Genomic DNA, 12,528 nt, shown 5'->3' on the forward strand with positions numbered 1-12,528 from the left:
TTCAAAAATTGAATAAGTATTTATTGTTCCAGAAGGTACATTGCTTTTTATACATATTTCATAAATGATACAGGATTTTACACATGTTCAATATTTTGCTATTTGTTTAAAGGACTTTTCTCCACGTTCTCCCTCCCCTTGCCTCCCACACACCCTGAAAGGATTTGCTCATTGCACTGTGCTGTTTCTTCTTAAAAACCCTGCGTACAAACAGGATAAATGGTTTAAAAATAATTCACACAACTTAACAGAAATAAATGAGGGAAGGGGGTTGAACGACTCGGGGGGCGGGTGGGGAAGGAAGTGGGAGGAGGGATGAGAAGTGGAGACATGCATCCTTTCATTCCGTCATGCCAGTGGAAGGGGTGGTGGCTGGAGCAGCAGCAGCAATCCTGGCTGGCCTTCAACCTCTGCAAGGCACCTGCAGTCTGGGTTTGTCGTTTAAAGTGTTTCTCTTCATACACAATGATCCCAAAGGAGGAAGAAAAAGAGAAAGAAACCCCTTGCCACAATGAAGAGGGATCAATCATGTGAAAGAAAAAAGCCAATCAATCAGCTGTGCGGCAAGCCCCAACATCCTTTCCATCCTGCCCCCGCAGTAGTTAAAAGCAGGATAGTAGACACAGATTCCTTTGACTCTTCAAGTGTGATGTCATCTGGAAATATGGTAGAAAATATTTTGATAGAGTATAAGATTAACTCCTTTTTCTTTCAATTTAAGAAAAAATAGGGTGAAGAGGGTAGGCTGAAAGAAGCCATGGAAATGTATTCCTGTACAAAGATAAATTGTACCCTTTGAGATCCACACACTTGATTTACAACTACTGAAGTGGTGGAGGTGGGAGGGCTCACAAACAGTGTGGGAGTGTGTGTCCTTCGAGATTAACAAGGTCTCCAGACAAGGTAGTGCCATCTGGGTGGCCTGGAATGCTGTCACACAAACAGATTAACAGCAGTGAAACTATTCTGGTTCTGAAATGGCTACAGAGCCATGGTTTTTAGCCATTTTGTAAACCTTACATCTTCCTGATTTGGTAATACAGCTGAACACTCCGCCTCTGGCTTTAGCTGTGGAGGGAGAGGGGAGTATCAATGGGATAGTTAAATAAAGGAGGGAAATCTGTCCTCCTCTTAAAAAGATAAATTAGTAAAAAACAAAACAAAAAAACCTCATGCATTGTTGCCAATTATTTCTAGACAGTGATCCAGAGAACTGGAATATTGAGACATTTAAGAAGGTATTAAGGGATAATCCAAAGTGTCAATTGTCAAACAGTCATAAGTTGGTTCCAATTATCATATGGATAAAATTAGTGTACCAACAGGTGTGGGTAGTCAGAAATGGGGCACAAACGGGAGAGATTCCTGGTAACTTTGCAGAGACTGGGTCCAATCTAAAATAAATGCTAATGACATGGACTCAGACTCTGTTTGCCACCCACATATCTCGAGGGTTTGCTTTTCTGGTATATTTATTTACTGCTATGTCAAAAATAAGAAAAGTTAAATTAAAAAAAAATTTAGAGCTGAGTGGGGTGCTGGTGTGTTACTATTTTGCTGACCCTGAAAAGAAGATGCAAGAAACAACACCCCCTAGCATCACTTTCTCTCAACTATAATAATAATACATGATTTTCATCCAGAAACTGAGATTCTTGATTAAGACAATATTCACTAAGCCCTTTGAGCTTATATTCCACAAAGCCTGATGGTCAGATTTTAACATTCCTTTCTTCCCTAAGATCTTTTTGTTTTTGTTTTTTAATTAAAGTTAAAAACCCTCTACCCAGACATGGCTCCCAGCTTCCACCTGCAATGCTTTAATTAAAAAGGCCATAGTTATAAACAGGTGTTCTTTCTGCTGGGATTCAGAGGCTCTCTGCAGATCAATCTTCCTCACCAATCTGTCGGAGGGGCAGATGCACTTGTAATGGGTCTCTCAGTCTCTTAAGATCCATTTCTGCCTAAAATAGAAACAAAAGGTGAGAAAACTGGCTAGCCAAGCTTTCAATGATATTACTGTCTCCTGAGAAGAGGAAACTGTCTGTCCTCCATCACTATGAGTCAGAGAAATCATCTCAATCACTCTCAAAGTAAGAGTGCCTCAGAGGCAAAGAATGTTAAAGGCACAGGACAACAAAGCAGGACAGAAACAGAAGTCTGTCCTGGCAGTTTCAGCTATCAACAGAGCCTCCAGAAAAGACTGTGCAATCAACAGGGCAGGATCAGGGGCTCAAGAATGTGGGAGCAACTGATGCACCTTGATGGCATTTCTCCAGAGAGAAGCCCTTTTACAAACTTTTTGCCTGGAGCCAGAATTCAAATTTATGCTCCTCAAGGCTTCAGTTATTTGTCTAGTGGTTGTTTAAGTTTTTCACTTATCAGGAACTTTTAAAACAGGGATGTGCAGTCAACTGCAGCACTTTCGAAACTCACACGTGCTTGGGCCTCACCCCTGAGGAGTTGGATTAATAGGTTTGGGGGGGGCTGAAGCACCTGTATTTTTAATAGCTCCAGAGATGATTCTGACGCATTCCCTCCAGTTGAGAACCACCACACAGAGCAACAGAAGGTAAGAATTCACTTAGGCCAAGGCAGGGAGATGAATTAAGCCTATTCAAAGCACAACCCCGTCACCAAAAAGGGACAGAGAAGGAGGAGAAGGTCCAGAGAAGAGTAATTAAACATTAAAGAGAATGGAAGGGCTTCCAGAGGTTTTAAAAAAAAATCTCTAAAGTCATGAAAGACTGCAGAGAAAAGAAATGAGGATTTCTTCACCAAAATCAAAGATATCAGAGTGAGGGGGAGGCACAATCAGAAATGTGAAAGAGGTAGCTGTTATGAAAAATAAGATATCAGTCTTTAAAAAAAACATTTCTAGCTCAGTAATCTCTCACCTGCACCTAGCAAACATTTCTAGTAGTCTCTCTCTGACCTGGATTTTATTTTGGCTCCATTGCTACCACACATCTCAGGTGAGAGATCTTCGGGTCAATTGCAGAAAGAATAAAAAAAGAGAGAAAAGTAAAAACAGACCTCTCTAAAGAAACAAAATGAAAAATATAAAAATAGGTTTAAAAATTTCAATATGCTAGTGATAAAAGGATAGATAGGACTCATTATCTTTTCATCTGCTTGTGTTATAAAACTTTCTGGAGCATTGACCATGCTAAAATAGTCATTTTTATCAACTGAGGAATAATTTACATAGGAAGAAGAGGATTGGATCATTCTTTCAGAGTTTACCCATCTAAGTATTTGACTGTAGATGATGATGATGACGATAATGCCATACAAGATGAGGCTGGGATTTACTTTAATTTTTGTAAAACTTACCTGAGCAATTGCATCTTTGAGTTGATTGTATTTCTCTAGGTCAAAACGTGACTTTTTGGCTCCTTTATGGAAAAATAATAAGTATTGTCTGTCTCTGGCTTCTGGATAAACATATTCCTACAAAAATAAAGAAGAAATTAAATTATACTCCTTAGCACACTATCTTCACAAAATAAGCATTTACTGTTGATTAGATTCAATATACATGAGCATATATAAAGATATACTACTGACATGTGCTGTATTAAATATTTATTTCTTAAACATTTTTTTGTTTTGTTTTGTTTTTTGTTTTTGTTTTTGCGGTACGCAGGCCTCTCACTGTTGTGGCCTCTCCCGTTGCGGAGCACAGGCTCCGGATGCGCAAGCTCAGCGGCCATGGCTCACGGGCCCAGCCACTCCGCGGCATGTGGGATCTTCCCGGACCGGGGCACGAACCCGTGTCCCCTGCATCGGCAGGCGGACTCTCAACCACTGCGCCACCAGGGAAGCCCTCTTAAACATTTTTTATTGCACAACACACACAGAAGAGTACACACACACAAAATGTACATCATAAAGAATCATCATCACGTAATAAATGTTAATCATCACCAGACAGAGAAAATAGAATACCACCAGTAACTCACAAGCCCCCTTCCTGCCCCTTTCCAATTACTAACCCCTCCTTCCCCACCAAAGTAATCACTATCTTGACTTTTATGGTAACTGTTTTCCTGCTCTCTTTACAGCTTTCTTACTTAAGCATACACTCCCCTGAGCTCTACAGCTGAGTTTTACCTGTTTTTTGAAATTTATAAAAATGGAGTCAGATAGTATGCACTGTGTATGGCTACTTTCACTCAATATCATGTTTGTGATATTCATCTTTTTCGTGTAGCTGTAGTCTGTTCATTTCCATTGATATGTTATATTCTATTGTGTGGCTACATCACAATTTATTTATCTGTTGTACTACTGATAGATTTTTGGGTTGTTTCTAGGTTTTAGCTGTTGTAAATAATGCTGTCAAGATCATCTCTGGACTTATCTTCTGTTCGGTATAAACCTATGAATGGAAATTCTGGACCATAGCGTATGCTTGTGTTCAAATTTAAGGAGTGATATCAAAATGGTTGTACCAGTTATACTCCCATAAGCAGGACATGAGTTGCCATCACTTCACCTACTTGCCAATACCTGGTATTGTCAGTTAAAAAACGAGTTAGGCAGAAATACTACCTCAGGTTCTGTTCCCTTACAGGTTATTACAAAATACTGAGTATAGTTCCCTGTGCTATACTATAGGTCCTTGTTGGTTATCTATTTTATATAGTTTGTATATGTTAATCCCAAACTCCTAATTTATATTACTACATTTTAAAAACAACTTTACTTGAGATACCATACAATTTACCCATTTAAAGTATAATAGTCAATGCTTTTTAGCATAGTCAGAATTGTACAACCATTACTACAATAATTTTTAGAATATTTTCATCATCCCCCAAAGAAACCCCATACCCTTTAACATCACTTCCTATTTCCCTCCATACTTCCAGTTCTAAGTTAACTAGTAGCCTTTCTGTCTCTATAGATTTGCCTTTTCTGGATACTTCACAAGTGGAATCATAAAAAAGCCTTTTGTGTCTAGCTTCTTTCAAGGCTCATCTATTTGTAGCATGTATCAGTGCATTATTTCTTTTTATTGACAAATAATATTCCATTAAATGGAATATGCTACATCAGGGGTCCCCAACCTCCCGGCTGCAGACCGGTAGCGGTCCGCGGCCTGTTAGGAACTGGGCCGCACAGCAGGAGGTGAGCAGTGGGCGAGCCAGCAAAGCTTCATCTGCCGCTCCCCATCCCTCGCATTACCGCCTGAACCATCCCCTGCCATCCCCTCCCCCAGGGAAAAATCATCTTCCACAAAACCGGTCCCTGGTGCCAAAAAGGTTGGGGACCACTGTGCTACATTTTATTTATCTATTTGTCAAGTGACAGACATTTGGTTTTTTTCCACTTTCTGGCTATTATGAATAATCTTGCTATGAACATTTGTGTACAAATTTTTGTGTGGACACGTTTTTATTTCTCTTGAAGAGATATAGCATTTTCCTGATCACTCATGAGGCTGAGGCCTTTTCATATCCTCTTTTATATTATTGGCCATTTGCATATCCTCGTTTAGAAGTGCCTGTACAAACCTCTTGCCATTTTTTTCCTACTGGATTGTGTGTCTCTTTCTTACTGATTTGTAGGATTTGTTACTATATTATGGATATGGATCCTTTGTTGGATATACATACTGGAAACATCTCCTCCCAGCCCACTCTCCCTCTTCATGGTGCTCTTTAATAAATAGATGTCCTTAATGTTAATATAGCCTAATTTATCATTCCTATTCTTTATGGTTAGCATTTTTCATTCTGTGTAAAAAATCATTCCCTATTCCACAGTAATTAAGATATTCTATATTATCTTCCAGGAGCTTCATCGTGTTACCTTTTATATTTAGATCAACAATCTGTCTGGAATTAATTTTTGTTTATAGTGTAAGGATGGGGTCATTTCTTTTTTCTATATGGATATTCAATTGTCCTAGCACCATTTATCAAAAAACTCTTTCCCTGCAGTGCCATTTTTCTAAAATCAAAAGTTCATTTATACTAGGTCTATTTCTACTTCTCTCTTCTATTCCACTGGACTATTTGTCCATCCCTGTGTCACTGTCTTAATCACTGCAGTATTGTAACTAAAGCTGCAGTCTTCATATCTGAGAGTAAATCCTCTTACCTAGTTTTTCTTCAAGTGTTTATTACTTTTCTTAGTCCTCTGTATTTCAATATACATTTTAGAATCAGTTTATTAAAATATCTTCCCCCAACTCCAAATCTGTTGGGATTCTGACTGGGACTGCACTGAATCTAATAGATCAATGTGGATAAAACCAACATTTTTGCACTATTTACTTTTCTAGTCCATGAACATGCTCTATCATTATATTTATTAACTCTCCTATAATTTTATGTTTCTCTACATAGAGGTCTTGTACATATTTTGCATGATTTATTTGGTTACTTATTTATTTTTTAACATCTTTATTGGAGTATAATTGCTTTACAATGGTGTGTTAGTTTCTGCTTTATAACAAAGTGAATCAGCTATACATAAACATATATCCCCATATGTCTTCCCTCTTACGTCTCCTTCCCACCCTCCCTATTCCTCCCCTCTCGGTGGACACAAAGCACTGAGCTGATCTCCCTGTGCTATGTGGCTGCTTCCCACTAGCTATTTTACATTTGGTCGTGTACATATGTCCATGCCACTCTCTCACTTCATCCCAGCTTCCCCTTCCCCATGTCCTAAAGTCCATTCTCTAGGTCAGCGTCTTTATTCCTGTCCTGCCACTAAGTTCTTCAGAACCATTTTTTTTTAGATTCAATACATATGTGTTATCATACGGCATTTTTCTCTTTCTGACTTACTTCACTCTGTACGACAGTCTCTAGGTCCATCCACCTCATTACAAATAACTCAATTTCGTTTCTTTTTATGGCTGACTAATATTCCATTGTATATATGGGCCACATCTTCTTTATCCATTCATCTGTTGATGGACAGTTAGGGTGCTTCCATGTCCTGGATATTGTAATTAGAGCTGCAATGAACATTGTGGTACATGACTCTTTTTGAATTGTGGTTTTCTCAGGGTATATGCCCAGTAGTGGGATTGCTGGGTCATATGGTAGTTCTATTTTTAGTTCTTTAAGGAACCTCCATACTGTTCTCCATAGTGGCTGTATCAATTTACATTCCCACCAGCATTTATTGTTTGTAGATTTTTTGATGATGGCCATTCTGACTGGTGTGAGGTGATACCTCATTGTAGTTTTGGTTTGCATTTCTCTAAGGATTAGCAATGTTGAGCATCCATCCATGTGTTTGTTGGCAATCTGTATATCTTCTTTGCAGAAATGTCTATTTAGGTCAACTGCCCATTTTTGGATTGAGTTGTTTGTTTTTTTGATATTGAGCTGCATGAGCTGCTTGTAAATTTTGGAGATTAATCCTTTGTCAGTTGCTGCGTTTGCAAATATTTTCTCCCATTCTGAGGGTTGTCTTTTGGGCTTGTTTATGGTTTCCTTTGCTGTGCAAAAGCCTTTAAGTTTCATTAGGTTCCATTTGTTTATTTTTGTTTTTATTTCCATTTCTCTAGGAGGTGGGTCAAAAAGGATCTTGCTGTGATGTATGTCATAGAGTGTTGTGCCCATGTTTTCCTCTAAGAGTTTTATAGTGTCTGGCCTTACATTTAGGTCTTTAATCCATTTTGAGTTTATTTTTGTGTATGGTGTTAAGAAGTGTTCTAATTTCATTCTTTTACATGTAGCTGTCCAGTTTTCCCAGCACCACTTATTGAAGAGGCAATCTTCTCTCCATTGTATATTTTCCCCTCCTTTATCAAATATAAGGTGACCATATGTGTGTGGGTTTATCTCTGGGCTCTCTATCCTGTTCCACTGATCTATATTTCTTTTTTTGTGCCAGTACCATACTGTCTTGATTACTGTAGCTTTGTGTAGTCTGAAGTCAGGGAGCCTGATTCCTCCAGCTCTGTTTTTCTTTCTCAAGATTGCTTTGGCTATTCGGGGTCTTTTGTGTTTCCATACAAATTTTGTTCTAGTTCTGTGAAAAATGCCATTGGTAGTTGGATAGGGATTGCACTGAATCCGTAGATTGCTTTGGGTAATACAGTCATTTTCACAATGTTGATTCTTCTACTCCAAGAACATTGTATATCTCTCCATCTGTTTGTATCATCATCTGAGAAGGTGATCTCTATGACTTACTCCTCTGCCTTCTTGAAGCTATCTCTTGCATGATTTATTTTTAAAAGTCATTTTGAGTTGCATCTCTTAAAAAGTTTCATTTTCTAACTATTTTTGGCTGGCATATAGATATGCAATTCATTTATATATATTGACCTTGTATCTAGTAAACTTATAAAACTCACTTATGAATTCTAACTAATTATCTATATACGCTTTTAAAATTTTTCTATGTACAAAATCTATGAATCATGCCAGTTGTTTTTCTTTCCAATATTTTCATCCTCTGTATCTTTTTCTTGCCTTCTGTACTGGCTAGGACTTCTCATTCAAAGTTGAATGGAAGTGGTACTTTTACCCTCTTCCCAGACAATGAAGGAACATTAGAACATTTCAAGTTCACTTACCTGCTCCAGACGTATATGCTATTGTCATATGTTTTAGTTTTTTCTGTATTTTAAATTCCGTAAGAGTTTATTATAATTATTTTATACATTTAATATTCATTTAGATTCACTCACAGATTTACCATTTTCATTGCTCTTCATTCCTTCCTGCTTTTTTTTTACTTTCCACTTGTGATAATCTTCTTTCTGCACAAAGAACACTCTCTAGTATTTCCTTTTGTACAGATCTACTGGTGACAAGTTCTCTATTCGTTTGTCTGGAAGCATCTTTATTTCACCTTTATTTTGGAAGGATATTTTTGCTGAGTATAGAGTTCTAAGTTGACAGTTATTTTCTTTCAACACATCGAAGGTACCATTCCATTACCTTCTGGCTTTCATTTCTGCTGTTGAGAAGTCAGCTATCTAACAGTGACTCCTTTGAAGGCAAGCCTTTCTTGTTCTTCTTTGGCTACTTTTAAGATTTCTTCTTTGTCTTTGTCTTTTGCAGTTTTACTATTGATGTGTCTAGATGTGGATTTCTTTTCCTTTATATTGGTTGTATTTGATGGAATTCTTAAATCTATAAATTAATGTCTTTCATCATTTTGGAAAATTCTCAGCCACCATCTCTGCAAATATTGTTTCTTCCCATTCTCTCCCTCCTCTCCTTCTGAGATGCTAATAAAATTAAAAATATATTAGGCCTTTTCACTCTATCCTCTGTATCTCTCACCCTCTCCTATATTTTACTTCTTTTTGTCTTTCCATACTTTATTTTGAATGGTTTCTTCTGATTTATTTCCAGGTCACTCTATCTCTCTTCTGTCTAATCTGCAGTTAAATCCATCTATTAAATTTTATTTCTAAAATTTTCATTTGTTTTTTAAAAAATCAAGTTATCTGCCAATACTCTCAACCTTACCTTTTATCTCCGTGAATCTAGCAAGTATAATTATTTTAAAGGCTATGTCTGATAAATCCAGTAACTAGATCTCCTATCTGTGTCTGTTTCAAATGTCTACTGTTTCTGTAGGTGTTTTCCTGTGTATCTGCTTATTTTTTATTGTATGACTAACTTTGTATTTGCAAAATTATTTGTAGAAATAATGTAAGGTTTAGGATAATGTTATCTCCTCCCAGGGATGATTAATGTTTTCTTTGGCCTGGAACCAGCGATATCAGCACTCTGGGATCACCAGCATTCTAGGACTACCTCAATCCAATTTACAAGATTGGGATGATCGAAAGATGAGCTACAGTCTCTGAGAGAGGCTACAACAGGTTCTTCTGTTCTACAGTAGTGGCCTTTAAAATTCCAAACCAAAGCAAAAATGTTTCAACCTACTTTAGCAATCCCTGGACATGAATCTCTATGGCTTTGGTCTTTCTAGGTTATCAAGTATAGCTCAGCTTCTTGGCCTCTCAGCCTTACCCTCTTTAATCAATACAAATCCCCAGAGGAAAAAGCACATCTAAACACCAGCTTCACCTTCCTGGGACTTCTCTTCTTCTGGTTCTTGCCTGGTAATTTTTGCTATCTTGTTAGCTCTCTAGAGTCTATAGGCAGATGTATTTTATGTTTTGTCTAACTATTTTAACATTTCCTAGTGGGAGCATTGTTCTGATTACCTAGGATGCCATAACTAGAAACAGAAGTAAATATTTAATTATTGATGATGACAGATAATGAACAAATAGTGGTTGAAGGGACTGTGGAAGCTTTTTAAAAATGGATAGAATCGTGGTCTGAATCAAGTAATACTGACCTAAGGGATAACTGTTGGATTAAAAACTTGAGGGAAAGCCCTCTAGGTTTCATCTAAGTTGCTATTACTAGGCCACTTACCTATCTTTGCTGAGGATGTAAATGTACACACTAATTCAATTTATTCAGATATATTCTATGCTTCCTCTTTTGGGCAACAAGCATTTACTAAGCGACTACATGCTAGACTCTCTTCTAGAAATTTGGTAATTTGATAATAAGTGAGAAGAGATACACATAGAGCTTGGTTATGAAGGAAAGAGAGTCAGAGAGGGAGAGTTTGATAACATAGGGAACACAAAAAATATACTGGCATAAGATTCTGGAAGGGGGTAATGGGATTAAGAACAGGTGGAAGAGCTAGCCCTGAGCAGGAAAATGCCACCTCTTACTTGAATTTAAGGAAATAGTGTGAAAGTAGGTATGGATACTATTAAACTCACAGGGTTTAGGAATTTGCAAGCTTGTATCTGTTAAGCTCAATTTTCCAGGAGAGGTAGGAGGCAAAGTTAAATGTGGGATGAGGAGCCTGATGTGAAGTCTTAGAATAACTAATGAGAGGGTTATGGGGGAAGAAAATCTAATTAGAAACACAAGCAGTGGTCCAATCCACACTATTACATGATTTTTCTCTAGCAATGTTCAGTAGCCTGGATATAGGATAAATGGCTAAATTTATCCAAGATTAGGAGTTTATAGAGTATATATGGTGGAAAGACAATGGAGCAGAGATTGAACAGAATGACAATATGGTCTAATTTCGACAGAAAAGGAAGCAACACACGAGGAAGGAAGGAAAAAAGTTGAGAGACGTCAGGAGCCTAAAGGTTTAGGCATACTAAATTATTAGGCATGCTAATTTTTATTCTAAGTAGGTCCTGAATGGCCACTGAAGTAGTTTGCTGGAGTAGAATATAAATGCTGGATGTTGGAATTGAGATGACAAAGGGTATTAAAGGCTAGGTCAGTGTTTCTTAACCTTTATTCATCATTGTTCCCTTAAGTTGCCTTTTTAGATATATTTTCCTTAATTGCCCCTCCTCCCCAAAGAAATTTTTTAAAACAATATTTAAATATTTATTTATTTATTTAGGTTGTGCCAGGTCTTAGCTGCAGCACGTGGGATCTTTGTTGTGGCATGCGGGCTTTTTAATTGCAGCATGCATGTAGGATCTAGTTCCCCCACCAGGGATCGAACACGGGCCCCCTGCATTGGGAGCGTGTAGTCTTACCCACTGGACCACCAGGGAAGTCCCTCAAAGAAGTTTCAACACCACAAATATACTGTGTATCTGTTTATCTGTTGTAATATCTAAGATGTTTTACTCCCCCAGAACCAATTTTCACACCCTTGAGGGTGACCTCCCCTTTGTAGAAAACTCCTGGGCTAGGGGGCTGAATGGTGGTTCACATGCCTGCTGAAGTAACTTTGCTGAATGGCATTTCTTATTGTCAGGCTCCTTTTTCACATGATAGAAAATGGTACTCAGGTCTCACTGAAATATTAGTCAGTAAAATTCAATATTTCACTTGATTTTATGATGTCAAGGAACTTATCTTTTGAAAATTCTTTGGAACTTAATATACTTTTGGAATATATTTAGGTTGCTAATAAATGCTCATTGAACAGTTTAAATGCTGTTGAACAGGCATTTTGTTTCATGGGTGTTAATTATGGATACTGATATGGGGAAGAATATTTAACATGAGAAACTATTTACATTTTATTTGGTCAGTGTTTTCCTATTCACAAAAGACTAAATTGTTTACTACTGCTATTTTACAACTTGTCACTTGGGGGCAGCAAAAACGTTGAGGAATCACAGAAGTAGGACAGCATTTAAACAGTAGGACAGATAGGCACTCTATTAGGCATGGTAAGGAAATAAAAATTGAAAAAATCACCCGAACGCCTTGCCTCAAAAGATATCATAGTCTAGTAGAGGGGAAAAGACATTGAACATGAATAATTATAATACAAGATGGCATAGGATAAGTGAAATGAGAGGCACGATGTGCTATAGGTATTCAGAAGAGGGATAGACCAAAGTTGGCTGCAGGGAAGTAGTCAAAGGTTCATGAAAAATAAGCATTTAAGTAAACCTTGAAATATGACAGGTAGCGATCTACAGGGAAAACCTTCCCAGTTAATAGAATGATATGAAGTAAGGAAGGAGTGGTGAAAAACTCAGGGCATTTTGGGGGAAATACAGACTACACAGTTGCC

The 12,528-nt window shown here is 37.6% G+C and overlaps 1 protein-coding gene across 1 annotated transcript in view; it reads right to left on the minus strand.

Moving 5' to 3' along the window:
• MCU (mitochondrial calcium uniporter) overlaps positions 1–12,528 on the minus strand; it is a 209,467-nt gene continuing 196,939 nt past the window's right edge. Inside the window, exons 7-8 of the mRNA XM_067710604.1 lie at positions 3,337–3,453; positions 1–1,964 (exon numbers count right to left, since the gene is read on the minus strand). Coding sequence (XP_067566705.1) covers positions 1,887–1,964; positions 3,337–3,453 — 195 coding nt within the window. The 3' untranslated portion in view covers positions 1–1,886. The remainder of the gene's footprint in view (positions 1,965–3,336; positions 3,454–12,528) is intronic.

Source organism: Pseudorca crassidens, chromosome 16 (genome assembly GCF_039906515.1).
Source record: "Pseudorca crassidens isolate mPseCra1 chromosome 16, mPseCra1.hap1, whole genome shotgun sequence".
NCBI lineage: Eukaryota > Metazoa > Chordata > Mammalia > Artiodactyla > Delphinidae > Pseudorca > Pseudorca crassidens.